This window comes from Serinus canaria, chromosome 5 (genome assembly GCF_022539315.1).
Source record: "Serinus canaria isolate serCan28SL12 chromosome 5, serCan2020, whole genome shotgun sequence".
NCBI classification, from domain to species: Eukaryota; Metazoa; Chordata; class Aves; order Passeriformes; family Fringillidae; genus Serinus; species Serinus canaria.
This window is the reverse complement of record NC_066319.1, coordinates 25695504-25718382: the sequence shown is the minus strand read 5'-3', so window position 1 is coordinate 25718382 and position 22879 is coordinate 25695504. Positions and strand designations below refer to the sequence as shown.

The following is a 22879-nucleotide window of genomic DNA, read 5'->3' as shown; positions in this document are numbered from 1 at the left end:
GAATTTTTCATTACTCCTGTGGTCAGATAAAAATTGGTTTCATTCCTACCTGCTTTTAACAAAGTAGAATGAGTTCAGAAACTGGAGATCCACCTCAGCTGTCAGTTTGCACTCAATCTATCCAGCCCAGCTACAGACACTTGGACAGAATAGAGACATATCCTGGGAGGAGGCCCCAGGATCCTCCAACCCAGGAGGTTTTTGTGCTAACTCAGGTGCTTCTCAATGCTGCAGGCAGAGGACTGGATCAGTGAGCGCATGCAGAAGCTGGAGGATCCCTCCATACAAGACCCCAGCAATCTGCAGGACAAGATGAAGCTGCTGCAGAAACATCAGGTCTTCGAGGCAGAGATCCTAGCAAACGAAGAAATCATCACAGCTGTTAATAAGGTGACCCTCTCACTCTGTTACTGTTTTTACAGATAATTGCTGCTCATCCAAAGACAGACAGATTGATGAAATGTAAGGAATGAGTAGCTTGGCCATCACTTCTTCACCAATTATCCTAGTGGATCAACAAGAACCCAGCTGCTTTGCCATGGAAATGTAATGCTATTAATTTACAGCAGGGAGATACTTTATTTGCTCCATTCAGGGAGCTTCCATCTTTCCTTATAGCCTAAATAGGAAAATATACTCTGACTTCTTCCTTGCTTCCATGGTTACTCCTACAAAAGGCAAATAGGATTTCATGCCCAATTTGTTGGAACTGGGTGAATCATATAGCTAAAGGGCACAATCATCCACAATACTTGGTGCTCCCATTCCATGAATATCTTTCTTGGCAGGCAAATATTCAAATCCCAGTTTTCTATGCTTCTAGATTCCCTCCAGATGCAAGAGCTTTCCAGCTGGATTTATCATTTGGGTGATAAGAATTTACAGCAGTACTTTATTGTTCAGTCCAGGTTAGGAAGGTGAAAGGCTCCTCCTAGGAATGTCATGCAACATGGTAATCCCATTAAAAATTAGTGGCAACTTTAATTTCTAATTTCCTCTTCTGAATGTGAAGAAAGGAGAAGCCCTGATATCAAAAGGCCACCCAAAATCAGGAGAGATCCGTCGCCAAGTCCGCGTGCTTCAGGAGCACTGGGAGAAGTTGAAGAGAGCTGTTGCTGCTCGTGGAAAGATGCTGGAGGACAGTCGAGACTTCCTAGAATTTCTCCAGAAGGTGGACCAGGTGGAAGCCTGGATCAGGGAGAAGGCAAGTGGATTTTAGTATTTAACCCAAGCAGCTCACTAAAGACTTGCTATTTAGCAATGACATTCTGATAAATGTGTCATCTTCCAGGACATTTGCCTAGTGATTCTTTCTGGAAGAATCATGACATGTTCTATAAACAAGGAATGTGAAAGGAATGATTAAATAAATTCTATGGAGTCTGTCCATACCAGAGCCAATTGGGTAGTATTAGCACATCTTCTCATGTAAAGTGTGCACATGAAAAGTTTGTGATTATTTGGGGCCATCTCATGTGTCTCTACTGAGACAGAGAAATGAAAGCAGATTAGAATGGAAGAGACTTGAAGCATTGGGCAGCTGGCCTTCACTCTAATTGTATATCAAATCTGAAAGTTTCTCTTTGTAGGAGTGAAGAATCACTTTTATTCAGAGGTTGTTTCCATAGCCAGTAATAAATAGGAAAGGGAGTTGGGACCAAGTCTCATAAATATCTAAAGATCAGAAGAAACTGTTTCAGAAGCTGTGGGTCAATGATTTATAGACACATCACAGAACTTATTGCATCAGTTAAGCATTGGGAGTAACTGTGTTCTTGTACTCTTCACCTACATATTTGTCTGCTGCTTATTTCCCCAGGAGGTCATGATTAATGTGGGTGATGTGGGGAATGACTATGAGCACTGCCTGCAGCTCAAGAAAAAGCTGAATGAGTTCCGTGGAGCAACATCAGGGGTAAGAGGTGTTTTCCATGCTCACGTCTTGCAGGGCTGCAAGCAGCAGGTAACTTTTCAGTCCAGTTAGCAAACACAGTTCTAGTGCTCTGAGGAGGTGTAAGGCCAAAGTGATAGGAAGCATCACTACCTCAAATGTCATTTAAAAAGACAGAAATTTCTCTTATTATGCCTTCTGCTTTGAAGATGTCTAGGCAGAGCTGTCAGGCACTCATGACACAACATAACATTTCAGACTGCATTAAATGACTGGAAAACTCACTGTGTGAGCCTGACTTTGAACAGATTTTGTTTGGTTCATGCAGTCTGCAAAGTCACAGTGATTTCCACCCAAAAGTGGTTTAGAAATGGTGGTTTCAGCCATGCTTGTTTGAATCTGAGAACTGATCTGGACCTTCCATGAACAAGCCTGTAAAAAAAAAAATACTGTTTTCTCTATTTCTATCCTTTATTTCTCCATTTTCCTCCTCCTGAGGAACAGTTTCATTCTCATATTCCATCCAAATTAAGCATGAAAATGTGGGGGCCTTTGTTTATACAGCACACGTGGTTGCTCATGAATCATAACATTGATAACTAGATGTTCAGTAAAACATCAGTGGTTTATGCTTTGGATAACAGCCATGTGACAAGACAGCTGCACTCTTCACCTTTCAGTGCTGAGATCTCTGTTTCTCTTTCATGGTTCTGAGTCATGCCAGCTGCCTCTCCTGCCCCCAGTGGGATGTCTCAATTTAGACACCAAACCTGGGGAACAGGGTCCTCCTTGTCGTGTGTTCAGCTCCCACCATGAGAGCTGTGAGGCCATAAATTGAGGGGATGCCTTTGCAGGAACCTCCTGTTCTCTCTGCTTGTGTGAACTGCTGCAGATGAGCACTAAGAGATATGTGAGTCACGCAGGAAAGATTACTGTGCTGATTTGCCAGTCTGGAAATTGTGAGAAAGGTCTGGAAAGAGATGGGTTATGAATTTGTGAGTGATGTTTACTCTAATGTAGTCTCCTGATACTCTTTATCCTTTGTTTGCCTGTTATTTTTTTCTTCTTGCTATGGCAGCCCCCATCTTCTACTTTTGTTGCCTAGTAGCAGAAGGAGACAATCCTCTTCTGTGCAGAGTAACAGTGTAGATATGCCTGACACCAGGGGGAAACCCTAGAGCTCCTTATTCCAGAGCCCAGCAGAATTTTGTGACACTGCATTCACAGTGGATTTGGATAGAGAGCCAAATTATTTGGCTTCAGTACCAGGGAATTAGTAAATTGAAGAGACATTCATTTACTCACCAGCTGACTGTGAGCTAAGGCAATGAGCAAGGGCTCTTCTACAGCTTGTACCAGCCAAAAGGATGATTAGTAGGGCAGAAACAACCCAGTGTTCCAGCCAGCATAAGCCTCTGAACAGGAAAGTTTTTCCATAAACTAAGGTGGATCTTCTATGTGCCACTCTTGAAACTCTTGGCCCGAGACAGTATCAGCTTGTAGCCACTGCTCCTGTAACTCTCTGAGCATGACTCCTGCAGATAAAGAGCTGGGACAGTTGTGCAGTTGTGCCCTGATAGCTGATGCTCAGTTATGCTGGGCTTCCTAGGGAGATACAAACAGAAGGAGGCTGCTTCTGGCACCAGCTTCTGGCACCCTGTGTGATCCATCCAGTCTGGGTTTTCCCACTTGAAAAATCTGAGATCAGGGTAGGGAGCAATCCTCCTGCATTGATGGCTGCCAAACTTTCTATTCATTGTGCTGCTATTATTTCCCAGGCTGTAGGTTTTCTGAAGAATATCTGACTGTCTGCTGGTTTCTCCAGTTTACTTTATGGCCATACATAATAGGAAAGCACATGTGGAAGCACACATATTGGTATGGATGCAGCATAAACAAAACACGCAGTGCAGTGAACACTTACATTAACAGTGGGCTGGCATCTTGCAGCTGTGCTTCTTTACACAAGTGATTGTCTCCCTGCTAAACTTGTGATTTATTTGTCCCAGAAAAATAAAGAATGTTTTTGAATCTTGGAGCAATGCTCAGCATTGGCCATTTGTAGTGCTCCAAAATAAAAATTATCCTACTGTACTCTAGAATAATATCTGCAGTGTGCAAATATTATCCATTCTATGGTATGTGCATGGGAAGCAAGTCTCCTAGAAGACTTAGCCTTAGAAGAAAACACAGTGGCATAAGTTGTCTGGGCTTCTCAAGGCTGCATGGATTTTGAGCCTGTTGTCTACAGTAGAGAAGGCATTCTGGGGCAGGAGCTCACCTAGGTAAAACAGCCAGTAGGCCCAGGAGCCCATCTGTCTGAGAGAGGAGCAATCTGCCACACATCAGCTCTTCCACAGCAGCAACTGTGTCTGTGTTTCTTCACCAAATGAACCCCTGCTGGAATATCTGCCTCAGAAATGAGGGTCTGAGGGCCCTCACCTAGACCAAGGTCATTGCTGCATCTGGAGCCATTAATGTTCTTTCTTGCTTTTGCTGTCTAATGATCAGGCACACGGTAACACCAGCAGCTGTAGCAGAGCAAACTCCGTGTGCCTGAAATGTTAGTGGGGTAAAACCCTTTCTTGTTGCTGCTTGTGTTGATTTTCACGTCTCAGTGGAAAACTGAGTCAGTAGCCCTTTGAACTTGTACCTTTGTTCCCTTTGTCACTGTACAGGAGTCAACAGTGGACGATGCTCACATCAGGGCTATCAATGCCCTGGCCATGAAACTGGAGAGACAGAACAAGGAAGAAACAAAGACGATCTACGGGCGCCGAAAGCAGCTCAATGAGAAGTGAGTATGCTTCCAAATGACCCCTGTAAAGCAAAAACAAGAGGGGAAAATTCAGTCTTCAGCTGAATTGGAGCATTTGTTCCCTCCTTTTATACTACAGCTACCAAATATCAGACACTGGAGTTGTCTTTCCAGACTCCCAAGCAGGTAGCTTGGAAGGATTTTTAATCCAGGAGTGCCAAAGTCATGCTTCTGGCCTTGGAGTCAAATACTCTGTTTCTCATCACTTGGCACACAAGATTCATGAAGCTTAGACACTTCCACCTATTCACACCGTTGTCCTGGTGAATTGCCTTGTGCTTTTCCTGCTCCACAGCCCCCTGTCTAGGAAACACAAGCAGGAAGGTATTGATTGTGAAATTGTTGAGAGTTTAAGGAAAGTGGATCAGTACTTTTTAGCTTTTATCCCCATGCCATCCTAAAGACATGGAATAAATTCAGCCAGATAGTCTTCTCAGGCTAATGCTTTATCCCTGTGATGAGCCCCCTGTTATGGAAAATTGGGAGATCAATACATGAGGGAGTTCAGAAGACTTGTGGTTTTGTTTAAATATGAACATCACAAAGCTCAGATGTGGAAATCCTTACCTCTGAAATACATCTCTAAAATATTATTTCCAATTAAAGGTGGAACAGTTTTCATGGTAACCTGAATGCATACAGGAAGAAGTTAGAGGGAGCCCTAGAGATTCATGCCTTAATCAGAGAAATAGATGACATCACAGAAAGAATTACTGAGAAGGTAAGTTTGCCAATTTTGATTAATTTAAATGGAAAAGTGCTCTATCAGTCTTATTCATTCAGAAAATAGAGGCCAAAATGCTGATCCTGAGTTATAATTTTGATATTAACGAAAAAAAAGGCTATATAAACACCAATTATTTCATCAATGGAAGTAATTATATTTGTTTAACTACAAGTCAATAGGCAAGTGGTACTACTTAAGGTTACAAGACTTGTGGCTTGATATTTTTATAACAACTTTTAAAATCTATTTCTTCCTTTTATGGGATTTCATCTCAGAATCCCAATGATAAATTTTATTTTTTTATATTTTCATATAACACATTTTTACATTTTTTATATAACACACCTGAATTTCTGTGCAACAATTTATTGGGAAATATTTTTCTGGTTTGGTATATAGAAAAAAAAAAACCAAAAAACAGAAAGGAAAGATTGAGAAATGCAAGGAGGCTTGCCTGTCTTTGTTCTAAGTGTGAAAGGCCAGAGGCACCTTTAGCAGGATTATGAGTGTTCAGAAGAGATGTGGATTCTTGTTTTATCTCTGTAAGGAGAGCAGACAATGTGCTCTATTGCTATTTAAAGAGACAATAAGAACGTTTGAATGGCAATGCAAAGAGGTGAAGGAGGAGGCTTTTTGAAATAAGATTCAGATCCTTTTGTCTGGTGGTATCTTCACCATTTTCACATCCCACTGCCCTCTCCAGAGTGTATTGATACAAGCACTGGATTATGGAAAAGATGTGGAAAGTGTGGAAAACCTGATTCGAAGACATGAAGAAATGGAGAGAGAAATCAGTGTTATTAAGTCCAAAATGGAGGTAAGAAGTAGGGAAGTACAAAGGATACTGAAAAATTTTCACTTTTTTTTCTTGAAAATATGGTGTTAAAATCATTGTTACTCTTCAGATTGATTCACAGGAATTTTCAGCAATGCAAGTGCAGCATAAATTTCTTCTCATGAAAATATTGTGTTGCTTAACCCTACTTTAGCTTATCAAATATTATTTTTCCTGATGCAAAAAATCTGAGAAGAAAGGTCCCTTTTTATCGTCTGGGTCTCTGGCCCTCAGCTACAAAGCAGATCAGACTGTCCTATACATTTTGGAAAGCATGGACTCTATCTTTCCCCCAGTTCCTGTACTCAGCTGAACCAATGTCACAATCCATTTCTGTTCAGGACTTAAATGTAAACCCCATACTGCACGTAGTTTCCTGACACAGACATCCAACACAGAAATTCTAGGTTATAATTGCCTGCCTGATCCAGTCTGGCTTTTGTAAAGTCTGGTCATTTTGCATCATCTAGGACTAAATTAAATTGAGCATTAAATATGGGTCTAAGGTCCTTTATATTTATATATTTTTACTAAAAAGAAATGTATCCTGTTGAACAGTAGTAGAAATCCAATGACAACCTCTCACATTTTTTCACTCTTGGCCCTTTCATATAGAAAATACTAAAAACTTTTTCTTTACAAAGCCTGGCATATCTTCTGTTCTGCATAATTAAAATTCTTCATTTTCATCAACTTGATGGAATTTTACCAGAAAGTTTTCAACTTTAAACCTGAGTTGATGGGCGTCCATCAGACTTCTAATAAAAGTTAGAATTAGCACTTCTTTTTCCAAGCAGTTTGTTTATATTCTGCAAAACTGTTTTCTACATTGTAAATTAACTTTTGTTCATACAAAGCAATGCCAGCACATGGATGTTTGCTCACAAATGTGTGTGTATTATTTTTTGCACATGGTATATCCTTTTGTATATTTTGTTCCTGTAATTTAATTACATGCCTTTGAGAGCTGGGGTCTTAAAATGAGCTATTTTTCCTGAAAGGCAAACTCAGGAATGAATATAAGTATATGGTATAAATTTGCTCCACTATAAATCTCTTCCCAGCCACTGGAACTGGAATCTTTCCGTCTCTCCACAAGGAATCCATCCATAAATGACAAACTGACTATGAAGCAGCAGGAGATGAAAAACAACTGGCTCCGACTCCAGGGACAGGCTAAACAAAGGTGAAGACTTAGAGTTGTTTGAATATCTCTCAGCAGGAGCAAAGCTGCTCCCTGGGGTCTAAACCCTACTTGCCAGAGGTCTTTTAAAGGTTTTTAAAGGATTTTTTACAAGTTTTACATAGGCAGCTAAGACACCTGAATTGGAAAATGTGTGACTTGATACACAAGAAGTTCCACTGATGTGACTTTGGGAAAACTAATGCAATGTTTTTGTGGTTTACCCCATTAAATAATGTTACTAAAATGCCTCTAGACTATCAAATTAAATCTAACATAAAGCCTTTGTGAAAGACTTATTTTTGGAGGGTTCTTGAAGATGATTTTTTTTCTCAAATCTTTCCAAAACAAGAAAGGCTTAATCCTGATCTGTAATCATTGATGTAAGCAACAGCTATGAAGGCATTTTCACCTTTCTTGTGCTGATGAACTGATGTGAAAATATTAGTAAATATGTTGTCTCCAAGGCAGTGTGCATCTCCTGTGGTTTTGGGTAACATGAGGAACTCTTAGGAACTGTAAGGGAAAGCTTACAGTTAATTAATTTCATTTGGCTTCTGTTAAGATACTTTCCTCTGCAAATGGGGAGGGAGAGGCAACGAGATAATCCTGTGTCAGATGATGCTGAACTGCACCTTGTGTGGCAGGAAGGAGAAGCTGGCAGCCTCATACCAGTTGCAGAAATTTAACTTGGAGATGAAGGAGATGCTAGACTGGGCCCAAAACACCAGAGCTTTAATGGAAGCAGGGGGGCTGCCTAAAAGCGCGAATGAAGCCGAAAGCATGATAGAGGAGCATCAGGAGAGAAAGGCAAGTATCTTCCGTGGCTCCAGTTGCACATCCTGGGAATCTTTCTATATGCATAGCATGCTGCTGTCAATAACATGGTAAAAAAACTGTTTTCAGTACCAGGCTGGGGACAGGAGTCACCTGCATAGTGACAGAACTGTCCCTGGGCTGTTTGGCAGCTTGTGTCTTTGCAGAAAGGCTCGGAAGCCCCATGAGCTCTCACCTCTACTGCTGTCCAAGCCTGATGGTGAACAACAGGTTCAGTCTCACATCATACTCACTGCTCATCTCCTTATTTGTATTGCTAAAGAAGTTAATGCCAGTTAATCCTTGCTTCGAGCTAGATTTTTTCATGTGAACTTAATTTACGTGAGAAGAAAATAAAATCAGCAGTTTATTTCACACAGCAAAGCAAATTACCAATGAAAGGTGCTACACATTTACTTCTGAAACACTTCATATCCCAGTAATAATTACCTTACTTATGTTTTGGTGGCTAATTTGGCTAATACTTTTGGTTTCTTTTCTGAAAGGAGTGAAAGTTTAATTAACATTAGAAAAAGAGTGAATATTTTACTTTTTCCCAAGAATCATAGCTATCTTTCAGCTGTTGTCCTACATTCTCTTTGTAATTACTCTACTTCTTCTAAAGATCCTGTTCACAGAATAATCACTGAATCCCAGTGTTTTGTGAGTCCCATTATTAACACAAACAATTTGTAGATTCTGATTGATTTTCTGTACCTGGATTTAGTGTGAAGTACCTGAAATCCCCTTCTTCTTTAGAGTCATCCATTTTAACAATGCTTTCTCCTATCACTTAACAATGTTTTTGCTAATAATTCTTTGTCATATTAAAAATGTCACAAACCACTGATGTAGTGTTCACCACATGTAAATGGTGCCAAGATCTAAGTCTTTAATATCTGTTAGTTAAAGAGCCCAAACAGGTCTAAGGAGTCACAGAGAAAAGGAGGAATTCAGGCATTATGTTCTTATGCTGGCTAAACTAAAATTACAGACAAGGCAAGAAGGAGGGGTTTTTCATTCTGGTTAGTGGCTCATACCAAAGTCCTTAGGAGAAACTGGAGTTGAACAATATGCTCATGTGAATTTCAAAAAATTTTGAATTACGATTTTATAGCTGTGTTATCTATGAATGGGCAACACCACCACCCCAAAAATCTCAAAAAGCAACAGTTCTAATTTCAGAATTTAATAGTACGTGGCATAGTGTTTAAGGTAGTTTATGAGTTAATACATGGTATTATTTCATTCCATAGTTATTTTCATTTTCAAATTGCTTGCATTAGAAATTCCACATTCAGTTTGCAGGGATCATAATTGCTTTTTGTGCTTTCACCTTCAGGATTCAGTGTAGGGGTATAATTCATTCCTCAGACCAGGTGCAAAAGTTGAATGTGCTTCATTTTAACCACACAAAATGAAATAAAGCCATGTCTTTAACGTAAAAATCCGATGCAAACTTCTTTGTTGGGAGAGGAAAAGTTCTAGGCACTGTTTCTTAAAAGCACCACTTTTATGTAGGTAGACTGGGGGATGATATTATGGATGTTTGAAATTGTGTTCATTTATATTTCAGCATTTTCTAATCTGTTTCTAACTAAATCTCAATTCTCATTTGTGGGAAAACAGTTGTTCCTGGACCAATAATGTCATTTAATTTTTACTTTTACTCTCTCTTAGGCAATTCTATGCCCTTCCAGTAACATAGCTCAAAGATTAATGATTTTCCATGCAAATATTAGTGCTGGAAAGTTACAGCCCAAGCTCTTCCCCTCAAGGCTTGTATTCTGAATAACTGGCTTTTCATAAACCCTTGACATCAACCTTAATAATGTATTTTAGGAGGAGATTGAAGCCCGAGTGGAAAGGTTCAATGCTCTCAGTGACTTTGGTAAAGAACTTGGCAACTCAGGTCACTATGCAACCCCTGAGATTCGCCAGTCCCTCTCCAGACTGCAGCAAGCCTGGTCTGAACTGATCCAAGCATGGAAAGAGCAATATATTAAATTGTTTCAGGCACAAGATTTGCAGGTGAGTAAAATGACATTCAAGAGAGGATGCACACGCCACTGACAGTTTTTCTTGATATAAACAGCAAATTTATGAGATGGTAGGATGAAAGATGTGCTAATAATACCCAGTGTTTCATCTATATTTCAGTGGTTTCTGGAGGGCAGGCTCAGGGCCAAGCACATTCAGTGGTGACAGGACTTTGAAAAATTTTACCTCTACAAATCATAGTACTTTCTGTGGAAACTTTCTAATATGTTTTTCAAAGACTGTAAAACTTAGCAAATTTTGGTCAAACTCTCATACATCTGGAAAAAGACACATACTTATAACATGACATCACTATTCTTCCAAATTCTAAAACCTGCCCAAAAAGACATGGAGCCAGACAAGTATTTTTTTAAAAACTGAAGAAAAATCTAGCATGGATAGAATAATGTATTTTTTCCTGGCTTTTTTTTCTTATAAAATAACTATTTTGGCTGCAGTTTTCCAGAAATACTTCTCTGCAACAGTCACCTCACTTTAAAAATTTCTGGTCAAACAGAGATTCTGCAATGAAGAATGTATTTTAAAGTGTTTTCAATAAGAGCTGGGCTACTAATCCCATCTAAAATCATCACATATATAAGAACTTAAATCTTATTGTTTCAATGCTTTTTCATGTATTAATTATATATTAATTTTTGAAATTACCCCAAAAGTTTGTTTTTTTCAGTGTACTCAGCTGAAGTCAGGTTAGCTTCTGCTTTACAGCATTCCAGCATGTTGTCCTGTTTGTGACTGTTGGGTTTTTCCCTCCACAGAAATTCTATGGCTACGTGGAACAGATTGAGAGCTGGCTCAGCAGCAAAGAGGCTTTCCTAGCTAACGAGGACTTGGGGGTATGTGCTCTGAGAAATTACAATTTTCTCTGCAGTCAGTCTGGAGGAGAGGAGCCTGATGGGCTCTGAATCCTCCTGTGCTCTTTCTCCTTCTGAAGTTTCTGCTCTGCCCTGCTGGTGGTTTTGGATCAGATTTCTTTTCTTGGTACTTTACAGAGGATGGGAATCTCAGCCCTAAGAGAAATGGAACAATCCAACTGCTCTGAGTATGGCAGGGAAATGAGACTGCATAGAAGCACAGAATTCTAGAATGGTTTGGGTTGGAAGGGACCCAAAAGACCACCCATTTCCAACCCTCTGCTATAGGTGGGGACACCTCCCAGCAGCCAGGTTGTTCAATGCCCCATTCAGCCAGGCTTGTCTTCTCTGACCCAGATACATTTGCCAGCAGAGTGCAAGTCATCACTGCTGTCACTGCTGGCATACCCAGAGTAGCTTTAAATTACCTACCACAGGTATCAGTAATGCTGCAATGTCTGAAACTGCAGACTGGTGCATGGGCTGCAAAAGCTGTTCAGGATGCTGGATATACATTCTGGCACTTGGCTCACCCTACACCTTGTATAGGCAGTGCTACTAAATTAGTTGCCTCTGTGGGGGCTACAAAAACATCTCAGAATTCAGTGTATTTGCAGTCGCTTCATTACAGTATATGAGACTTAGAAGGAGTCATCCAGTCATATTTAGCTCAGCAATGTGCAGAAAATGCTCTGTGAGTAATTTCCCATCCAATGACTCATGTAAGCACCCAGAAGTTTGGTGGTTTTTTTCTGACCCATTTGATGTGAGCTTATTGCTTCCTTTAGAATAGTGGAGAAGCAGAGTTTACTGGGATAACAACATTTTGACACCACTGGTTCTATAATTAAAGTGCAGAGGGGTGCTGAAAGGAGAACTCTGAGTCATTAATCTTGGGATTCACAAACATTACGAGAAGCGTTTCTCTGAAGATTAACTGTAATGTCAGACTCCAATCCTCAAATTCAAATCTGGATCTGAGTTCCTCCAAATTCCATGAGTTGAAACTGAGACTCTAATTTTAACCTATTTCTGTGACATATTTGTTCACTTAACTCTGATTTCAGTTTGGCATCCCACGTTTGCTTTCAACATGGCATCTGTCTTGAGACTGATTTAAAATTAGGGGCTGATGTTTCAATTCCTGAGAAGTTATGTGTCCTAAGCAGCACAACACTATGCACGAGAAGCTGAGCACCCAGCATTGAAATAATGGCCTCAGACCTTGCATGGAACATTATTTGGGTGCCAAGAGTCAGATCAATGCAAATCAATTCCAAGGAACAATATATTTTCTTGACAAGTAGTTTGGAAATCTGGGGTAAATGCCATTTACCTTCTGGATAACCAGTGTTTTGGATGGAAAAACTCTGACTGAAAGCAGCTTCCCTTTGTTGAATTCTATCCAGGACTCAGTGTCTAGTGTGGAGAGCCTGCAGCGGAAACACACACAGTTTGAAAAAGCCCTGGAAGCTCAGATGGAGAAAATCCATGAGATGGCTTCATTTGCTCAGCAGCTAACACAGAACAAGCATTATGACTCAGAAAATATCAGCAGCAGATGCCAGGCTGTTCTGAGGAGGTGAAGTCAAATCCTTCCCATGTCAGCCACCAATCTCTTCTGCAATGAGACCCTTCTCCTGTGATCATTATCTTTAAATGATTTAAGAGAACTATAAGCTGGTTTGCATTTGCCCAACTTCATGCTTTGCAATGGGGTCTTCCCAAATTGGCTGCATTTCATTAGTAGGCTTCCAAAATGCAATTGAGTGGAGGGGGAGCAGGATTCAGAAAAAAGCAGTTTCTCTCTAATTCTGTATTCTGGCCTGGCCTTGGGACAGTGCTGCAAACAGAATGCCTCCCATGCCATTAAATACTTTCTTATCATTAAATACCATCAAGAAAGGTCATTTCCCAGACAACTGCTTTTCTCTCCTCTAATGGGGTTGATCTTTAAGCCCCACTTAAATGATCCATTAGGGCATTTGCTAATTTTCTGATCAGATCTTGTCCTCTCGTGTGAATTACTTTATTGCTACTATCAATTTGCGTATTGTTCATCTTAAACAAGGGCTGAAGTAAAAGCAGTTGTATTCACTGCTGTGGCAGATGAAAAGAGCTACATAAAAGTTATGAAAAGATTCTGGAGGTCCCTTTTGATTCAAGTGAACATATTGATTTGTTAATGTTGTCTAATTTGATATGATTTATTAATATCTCACATCTGCATTAACACAAATAAAGTGCTGCAGGTCCAAAAACTGGGGGAAAAAAATTAAAGGATGGTGTAGCTTTAGTTTATCCATGACAAACACCATCATATTTGCAGGATTTCCACATAAGAAACGTGCTGAGTTTGTGTTCTCTTGAACCCTGAAAGGCAATAATGGTGATTTCTAGAGGCAGGTACTATATACACAGAATTTGTGGGTAGTTTAAACATATCTCTCGGCTCTCAGTCTTTCCTACAGTGTCCTGGGCATCTTCTCTGACAGCCCAGATCAAGGGAATCTGCATATCATGGACATTTCCCTCCTAGGGAAAGGAGGATTTATCATGTGTGTTTTAGAGGTGAAATTTGAAAACCCTTATCTATCTAATTCACTCTGTGACTTTTACCTCACACATCTGCCTTCACTCAGAAAACAGAGACTGCTGGAGAATGCTGCTGCTCGCAGACATTTGCTTGAGGAATCAAGGCTCCTGCAGAAGTTCCTGAAGAACTCTTTTGAGGTACAATTACACAGGATTCATAGCATTCTGGTTTCTTAAAACATGCTGTGCTGCATAGATATGGACGCTCAGACAGATTTACTGTGAGGAAAATCAAGGAACTGAGCCTGGAATGAGATAATATTGGGAAAGATGAGGATAAGAATGAAGGGATATTTTTTAATCTTCCCTCTAGTCTAGTGTAGTATATGAATGATATACTGTACATTGGACAACAGCAAAATGCAGAAGAAATAAATGCATTAAAAGGGAATGTGGCACCATTAAAAAAAAAAAAAAACAAAACATAAGAAGAAAAAAATTAGTTCTTTTTTGGTGAGATTCTGAGAATGGATTAGAAATAGGGGGATCACTGTCTATGCTCCCCCATGCACACGTGTGCCCATGCATTTTCTCACTGCATGGGGGCTGTCTAATGGAAACAGCTCCCTTCCCAGACAACAGTGCTAGTAAACAAACACATTGGAGTGATCTCATGAAGGGCAGGAGAAGCTATGGGAAGCAGAACCTCAGAAGGACAACTCATTTCAGTCTCCACTCACCAGTTCCTTGTTTTATACCTATAAGAGGAGAGCCTGGCAGGCTGGAGCTGAAGAAACTGAAGAAACACTGAAGATTTTGTTTACTTCTGTTCTTCCCTTCCCACAGGTGGCTGCCTGGATTAACGAGAAGAATAGCATTGCCCAGGACGATAGCTGGAAGGATCCAAGCAATCTGCAGACCAAACTGCAGAGGCACCAGGCTTTCCAAGCAGAGATCATGGCCAATAGAAACCGTTTGGACTCCATCAAATCAGTGAGAGAAGTGGGGTTTTGGGCCAGGGTGGGAAACTGGCATGAAAGACTCTGCAGACAGTGTGAGTCACAGTGATCTCAGCCAAGGGAGGGGGAGTCACTGTCCTCTCACTGGTGTTGTCCATGTTGTCTCTGAGTACACTGAGAAGCTTCTTCTTTTAGTCCATCAAAAATTTTCTGTGTCCATCTCTTTCTTCACTCTCTCTCTCTCTTGCTATCTAGTGTGACCTTGCTATGCACATTCACTGTGCATGCAATGGGAACAGATGGGGGCCTGCAATAAAAGATTGAATCCACTCTCTGGGTGAGTGCCACTTTAGAGCTATCCTTGTTTATTTCCAGCAGAGAACCTATCTGATTGGATGTACAGCCCTGACAAGACATATAAGATGTATCCAACAAAAAGGATAGAGTTTTCCAGTGCTTCCTTTGCAGAGACACGTTAGTAGGCGAGATATGAAGGAAACCTGACAAGACTTGTCAGATATTTGGCAGAAGCTGTGATCAGATGATAAGTTTGGAAGGACAGACTGTAACATGTTTATTAATTTTATTTTCAGCACTGTCCTTACTAGATGTATTCTGCAATAGATTACCACATTAAAAGTAGATTGCCCCCTCCAGATTCACCTGCATCTTAGAAACACCTCTCCTTTTCTTTTTTCCTTTTTCTTTTCCTTTCCCTTCTTTTCTTTTTCAATCCTCCTGTTTGTAGACACAACAAGATGGGGGTTAAAGGGTGGAGCTACAATCCTTGGTAAAATTATCTGGTTTTAAAGACTTGTTTGCAGAATCTCTTTCACATTATTTCATGGTGCCCTGCCTTCTTTGCTGGGAATAGTCCTGGTAGTTGCTCTTTGGAACACCTACTGACCTGGTATAGCACCTTTCACTTGCTGTAGCTCTTTCTTCCCATGCTGTGCAGTTTCTGGCCTAATTTCAGTAAGCCTTTTGTCTTTATTAGGTTTTTCTCTGTCTCTGCAATCCCTCCACCCATTATGTCAGGAGGTGAAGGTTGCAGCTGGCCCTTTACATAAGAGAGCTGGTAGACTTTGATTATGAAGGCAAAAGTGATATATTCTGGTGCAAGGAGGAATATGTTGCCTGTTCCTTCTGACATAGGAAGGGGAGAAGATGCTCCATGAAAGGCACTATGCCCCAGAAGCCATTCAGTCCAGACTACAAGAAATGGAAGAGCTATGGGAGGAACTGCTAGCAAGTTGCCAGGATAAATGGAACAAACTGCAGGATGCTTACAAGGTAATGCCAGTGATTACAGGGATGCCAGTGGCTGGATCTTGGTATCTTATCCAGAGATAGCACAGCTGCCCTGCTACATGTCTCATCTACAAGTGTGTCACTTGATACAAGCCAGCCTGGTTCCTCAAGACCATTATTGCAAAGAATCTACTAAGTGTGGACTGACTGGAATTGGCAGGATAATTGGAGATCCCTGTGGAGGGAAGAGGATTTGTAGGCTGGACTCTATTCTGCTTTCTGCTGCTGGTTTAGATCCAGACTCCAGAAAGAGTTACTGAGGAAAAATATGTTTACTCATATGTGTCAACTCTGCATCTGTGTCAGGGGCCTCTTTTCTCCAGCACATTGAGAAAGAAACCTACAGCTGCTTTTCATTCTTCTAGCTCCAGGCACATGAATTCTCATGACTGTGAGTTAGGCTTGCTTGGGCTATCAGAAAATCTGTGGTTACAAAACAGAGCTCTCCCCTTAAATGTTCTTTTTTTAAGATGCTATGTCCACAATCTGCATTTGTGCAACACAAGTAAGATAAGCTATTGATGTTTAATGCATCTGTTCTTGTCTTCACCACGACTGAATTCTCTTCTTCATTTGCACCACCACACAGGGTATGGGAAAAGTTCACTGAGCAGTGGGAAAGTGCTCCATGTTTGTGTGCAATCTTTACTGAAGATGACTGAGATTTTTACATCACATTATCTGTCTTAAAGGTTTAAATTATTTTTTCCTCTTGCGTGTTCTCAGGGTCTCCATTTTCAGCGAAATGTAGAGGATACAGAGAAGTGGTTGGAAGGTGTGGAAAATGACCTGAAAGCACCATACAATGACAACGATCTGGTGGTTTTGAACAGTCATCTGAAGAAACAAGAGGAACTAGAGGAAGACATTGCTGCCCACAGGGACCGGCTCCAAGAGCTTGTGGTCACAGCTCAGCAATTCCAGAAGGAGAAACATTTCCTTGCTGATGAACTAGAAGAGAAAGTGGATGAACTGGTGCAGAGGTGTGTGAGTGCCTGGCCTGTCTTCTGCCAGGTTTTTCTTCCTTGAATATTCTTTTTCCTTTCCTTCTCTACACTGTTCTGAAATGAGTGTTTTGCATTCGTTCCTTATGAATCTGTAGTCCTCACTGGGTTATCTTTAAAATGTGCAGATACAAAAAGCTGCGTGATCCTCTGCAGGAGAGGCGGGGAAGCCTGGAGGCAAGCAGACTTCAGTACCAGTTCTTCCGAGATGTTGATGAGGAGTTGGCTTGGGTTCGTGAGAAGCTCCCCATGGCTTCCTCCAAGGATTATGGCCAATCCCTGGCAGCCATTCAGAGCCTACAAGAAAAGCATCAGGTAGTGTTATGTGAGAACCATTCACAGTCTTTAGCATCAAATAGAGAACATTGAACTCAATTTGCCTCTAGCAAAGTTCTTCTGCTGTGCTTTGGCTAACAGGAGTCAGGAATCACTTTAAGCCTTTTCTTTTTCAAGGATATGTCCATGACTTGGCAACATGCAGGATGCCATCCTGGTTATCATTGCAGTGGTGCAAGTACCACACCACAGGCCCTCTGTGGATATGCTGGCTCTTTCATTGATCTGAGTTCAAACCCTGGCCTTTTCACACATAATAGATTTTACAAACTTGTGCATATTTTCATAGGTTCTTTGGTCCTAACAAAATACTTTCAAGCTCTGTACATCCAAGAAAGTTCATTGCTCAGATGTCTCAGGTTGAGCTCTCAGGAAAACATTTTTCCCCAGAATTTCTTCTGCTCTGATGGGAGGGAGTTAGCAGGGAATTATTATGCTAGCTGACCTTCACTCCAGTGGTAGCTTTCAAGACAACTGCTGAAATATTTCACAAGGTTCAGAGGGCCATCAGACAAATCAGTGCCTGGAATACTGTCATCTCAAATACCAATAAATACCTTCCTGATAGCTCTTTAATAAGGAGCACTGTCTCTTTGCAAACACAAGGTGGAAGAAAAAATATTCCTCCTAAGATTTTCCAATGGCTCTTGGTATTTAATAATAATATTAGCATATGACATCCCATTGAAGTGCCATGTCAATGCCTTTTGGAGAAATCTGTGCAAGCTGCATTAGGATTGGGAAAGACAAGAGATCCTATAAATTGTCAATGTGTGTGATACACACAGCCAGAAAGAGAGAAAGCCCAAGTATCTGGTGCAATCATTGTGAAACAGTAAGAATGAAAAGCTTGCTTCATCATGATTAATAGCATAAATGTTGTTTTGTGTGCAATTACTCCTAAAAGTTATGAGCTCATTGGCACGGTAAGAAAGTAATTAAGTTCACAGAAGAAAAGAATGCTTGAGCTGAATTAATCTGTGAAAGTGTTTCACATAACTGAAGGAACAGAGGAGATACTGCTTTAGGCTATGATTATTTTTTGTTAATTGGCTAAGTCTTAAAATGTTTCAACTAACTGTGAGAGTGGGAGATATATACCATAAAATCAGTGCATAATAAAATTCTCTGACATTTTACTTACTATTCTTCTGGAAACAGGATTAAAATATAAGCTTTTAACTCTCAACATGTTATTAGCTACAGCCTCTGCACTTTCTATTTAATGTTGGCGTACAAGCAAGAAAATGTCAGAATTAACATAAGTCAAGAATTGAATATACTGTTAGTTCCACCTCTATTGTTTGTCCTAATGAGCCAGATTTGCAAAACTCAGTCCTTGGTTTGTTACCACAAAAGAGATTGTGAGTGAACTGTATTAACCTTCTTCCTAGGGAAGAAAAAAAAAAAAAAAAAAAAGCTGCCTTGCAAAACAGCATTTAAACACAAATATATTATGCCTTCAAGCAGCTGCTTGGCTTGGAACAGATACGGTGTTGCTTTTCAACAACATGAAATCAATAGGGGGAAGTTAAAGGCAAGATTAGAATCAGAGCTTTTTCCAGCCAAGTTTGACACTTGAGTTGAAAAAGCAGCTTCTCTCCTCATAGAGGACATCTCTTCTAAATTAACAGAGCGCTGCAGTCTAACTCTGAACCTGCTTATTCATAGCTGTGAAATTAAACAGAACAATGGTAAAATTGGGGGGCTTGTTTGTGCTCAGGGTTCTCAGGCACAGTCAGCCAAAGAACGCATGTGTGCTCACAGAAAAATCACAGCAGAGGCCTTGCCTACCCAGGGGAGGTATGGAGGGATGCAGGCAGTGTTCAAATCTACCAGTCTTCCAAAATTAATTTCAAGTAAAGCCCTTGAGAATTGGTTTGAGATGGTTTTCTTCTCTCCTTGCCCTGTTGGCTGCCTGGCACTGGTGTACCCACAGCGTTGCCAATGGCTGCTATGCCAAGATGCATCTTGTACAAAAGCATTGGCAAGTGATAAATAATAATGTGCAGGCAAATTGGTCATTCTTCTCTAGACATGTTTTAATTCAAGAAATGCCACATAATGGAATGGAACTGGGTATATTTCAGTGGAATCTACAAATAAGAGGTTTGTGATTAGAACCTTTTCCCTCCATACTCTGAGGCAGATATACATCAAAGTTCAAACTTCATGGCTAAATTTGATTTCTTTGATCACTGCTTCACCCCAAAAAAAAGTCCTCCACTCCACTTCAAGCATGCACTCAGACTTTGTACCTCTGACCTACCTTTGTGAATAGAAAACAAATTTATAAAGGAATTGCATGACTACATTTTATGGAATAAAAATTTTATAACTTCAATTTTTGGTCTATAATTTTACACATTACTCTTTCCAGAACCTGGAGAATGAGATAAACAGTCGAGATGCTTTGACCAAAGCAGTGATCAGTGCAGGACAGAAACTGGTAAGGGGAGGCCACTCAGCCTCTCGCAAGATTGTAGAGCATCTGAAGGAGCTTGAGACTTCTGTGGAGACCTTGAAGGCAGAGGCTCAGGAGAGGAGACAGAGGCTTATGCAGTCCTATGAGGCCCATCTCTTCCTGAATGAGGTAAGGATGGCTCCTGAGAGATTCATTTTGGCTTTTCTTAAAACAACTGGCACCTGTATTGTTGAATGGATGTAAGTGCTGAGAAAGGAGCAGAATTCACACTGCCCTGATTTTTCATCTCTGGTAAATAAGGATACAGTGGAGAAACGACAGTTATCTTCCCAACAAATGGCAGTAACATGTAACTGCAATTCCTGGATTCTGGGTGCATGTGTTGGAACAGTGTCTGCTGGATTTGCATTAGAGGAACACATCTGAGGTGCTCTCTGTTCTCACTGATGTGTCAGTGCACCACTGCTTTCAGTTTTCTGGTCTTGCCCTAAATCAAGCTGCTTTAAGGCTCATCTCTGTATTTTATACAGCTGCTGGAGGTGGAGGCATGGCTGGCAGAGAGGAGTTTCATTCTGGAGACCTCTGATTACGGGAAGAATGAAGAATCCACACAAGTTTTACTTCGCAAACTTGAAGCTACCAAACTGGACATGGATAGTTTCGGGCTGCGGATTGAGAAAGTACAAGAGACAGGTGCCAGCTTAATCAACAAAGACAGTCCAGAGAGGTAGGAAAGCACAAACAGCTTTCTCCTCCAGGTCTGACAGAAATGCCCAGAGAAGGCAAATAAAGAAAATTTCAACTATGTTTGATGGCTCATTCAGAAATAAGATTTCAGGGATCATCCATCCCTCCATCATCATCATCACACATACTGAGTTCCCCAAAAGCTTGATGATTGTTTTAATGTTTTCATGAGAATTTTTTTAATTTTTTTTTTTTTTTTACAACAGACCAATTAATGCAGATCAGCTTCTTTGTCCATTTTCTACTCCCAGGAACTGTCATCTAGTGCTAATTTACCACAAATGTTCAAAAACCACTGTGCTTGGGAAAGGAAATGAACATTCCTGACAGTTCACTGTTTTTCATTGAAAGTTTGTTTTTATATCTGGGGAGGAGGATAGGAAAAGAGCAGCCATTTGTCTGATTTACTTTAATTTCCTGAGCTAGCTGGCTTTAATGGCACAGCATAACTCACTCCATGATGTTATCTGGTTTATTCCGTGTTTTAAAGGTGTTGTAAATTAAACCTGTCAGAAAAAAACAGTGTTTAAAAAGAACCATAAAGCAAAGACATACTTTCTGCCTCTTATTCTTTGCAGTTCAGTAATACTTTCAAAGCTCCAGGGGATCCTAGCAGACTATCAGTCTCTCCTACAGAAGTCTGACACCCAGAGAAAACGCCTGCAAGAACAATTCCAGCTCTATCAGTTTGAAAGAGAATTCCAGCTGGTAGATGCGTGGCTTTCCAGTAAACTGTCTGTAGCAGAGTCCGATGACTATGGGCAGGACTTGGAGGATGTTGAGGTAAAAGAAAATAAAAAGTATTGCATGTATTATGTGGCAAAGCAGGGATATATTTGCTGCAATTGTTAGGTAGCTGCTGACAGTGAAGCATGTTACAATGACAAAAACTAAGCAGAGTTGTTATCTCTACAGCAAGAACTCAGACTGGCTTCTGTCTGCTTTGACAGGCTTGCTGAGGTAGCACCCTCCAACAGAAAATTAGATGTATCAGAAAGTTAGCTTTTCTTGGAATAAGGTGAGGTCAGCAGACTCCATTGCTTGCCCTGCTTATAAATTTGACAGGACCTAAAATATTTGACTATGGTCAAAAGCACTGAGCTGCTCATATCTCTTGCTGTTGATTTCAAGGAATAATTTCTCCCTGGAGCACACAGTGTAGAGAGGTATAATTAGCAGTGTCCACTCCTCCTAGGAACTGCTGCATGTGTAGAGAAGATCTGTTCATTAGCTTTTGATCTGAGCAACTTCTGCTTGTCAGGATGTGGTAATTTTTCTCTATGACACAGAATGTTAAATGATCAAGACAATAGATGTCTTCTTCTGACTCTGGATCATTTGGATTTGTCAAGCAATTTGCACTTGTAGATTGCAGTGCATAGCTTTTGTGTTATACAGAGCAGAGAAAGTGATTCCTTCTGCCTCTCTCATGGAGGTAGGCAGAAATTCTTTATCTAAATTTGTGTCCCCATTTATTCTGCAGGTGCTGGAGAAAAAGTTTAAAGATTTTGTCAATGAGATGAAACCTCTGGGACATTCCAAAGTTGTCTCCTTAAATGAGTTAGCATCTAAACTGGATAAGGAAGACCACAGCAAGATGGATGTTATCCAGAAGAGAGCTAAGCAAATCAATGAAATGTGGGAGAAACTATGCAATGCCATTGAGATAAGGACAGAGGTAGGAGACGCATGAAAAACCGGAGCATTGATTTCCTCCCAGCCTCCCATGCCCTTTCTTTCCCAAACCAGTGCATGTTGAAACACAAGGTTTACAGGGGCAATGAGTCCATTTTGTTCATTTTTTCCTAGATTAATTTCCCTTTATAGCCAATGCTTACCATACTGTTCCTGGCAAGGCTTATATACTTGAAAGATGCTTATCAGCCCTGAGTAATTGTTTTCCTTAATTCATTGCTAACTCTAGTTTCCTGAAAAACAAAGCCAATCCAACAGTTTACCACCACTAACTGGAGTCTGGCTCTGTCACTTTTCAGTCTTTTTATGGAACTACTAAATCCTGGAGAATTTTGATCATGTTACACATGATCAAAATTCTCCAGGATTTTTGCTGAGTTAACTTCTTGAAATCAAAGAAGGCATATGGAAGAGAATGTGATGGAGGACAGAGAGCCAACCCCCTACCTTCAGGCAACAGTTAGGTGTTAAATCTGCTCACTCCCTCTCAGGAAAGCGCAGTCACAGATATGTATGGAAAAGCAGAGGTGACAGACAGAACTCAACATTTTTGTTTGGTTTAAGGAGAATATAAAACATCAGATGTCCCAAATTATTTCTTTCACTACAGTTGCTTGACCTGTTGCTTATGGGGTATCTCAAGCCCACTATTGTCTGTTAGCAGAAATAAGTGCACGACAATTGT

At 40.5% G+C, this 22879-nt stretch overlaps 2 protein-coding genes across 4 annotated transcripts in view; one reads left to right on the top strand and one right to left on the bottom strand.

Annotated features, from left to right (window-relative positions):
- Nucleotides 1–22879, bottom strand: part of MAPKBP1 (mitogen-activated protein kinase binding protein 1) — a 529170-nt gene that overhangs the window by 323975 nt on the left and 182316 nt on the right. The gene's annotated exons all lie outside the window — the stretch shown is intronic.
- Nucleotides 1–22879, top strand: part of SPTBN5 (spectrin beta, non-erythrocytic 5) — a 96207-nt gene that overhangs the window by 61760 nt on the left and 11568 nt on the right. For all 3 annotated transcript variants that reach the window (XM_050975224.1, XM_050975222.1, XM_050975223.1), the window contains exons 40-59: nucleotides 235–390; nucleotides 1013–1204; nucleotides 1820–1915; nucleotides 4570–4688; nucleotides 5316–5430; nucleotides 6140–6253; nucleotides 7336–7457; nucleotides 8102–8264; nucleotides 10113–10301; nucleotides 11087–11164; nucleotides 12592–12764; nucleotides 13825–13915; nucleotides 14564–14710; nucleotides 15832–15969; nucleotides 16714–16970; nucleotides 17120–17306; nucleotides 19708–19920; nucleotides 20283–20479; nucleotides 21078–21282; nucleotides 21983–22177. In XM_050975224.1, coding sequence (XP_050831181.1) covers nucleotides 235–390; nucleotides 1013–1204; nucleotides 1820–1915; nucleotides 4570–4688; nucleotides 5316–5430; nucleotides 6140–6253; nucleotides 7336–7457; nucleotides 8102–8264; nucleotides 10113–10301; nucleotides 11087–11164; nucleotides 12592–12764; nucleotides 13825–13915; nucleotides 14564–14710; nucleotides 15832–15969; nucleotides 16714–16970; nucleotides 17120–17306; nucleotides 19708–19920; nucleotides 20283–20479; nucleotides 21078–21282; nucleotides 21983–22177 — 3147 coding nt within the window. The remainder of the gene's footprint in view (nucleotides 1–234; nucleotides 391–1012; nucleotides 1205–1819; nucleotides 1916–4569; nucleotides 4689–5315; nucleotides 5431–6139; nucleotides 6254–7335; nucleotides 7458–8101; nucleotides 8265–10112; nucleotides 10302–11086; nucleotides 11165–12591; nucleotides 12765–13824; nucleotides 13916–14563; nucleotides 14711–15831; nucleotides 15970–16713; nucleotides 16971–17119; nucleotides 17307–19707; nucleotides 19921–20282; nucleotides 20480–21077; nucleotides 21283–21982; nucleotides 22178–22879) is intronic.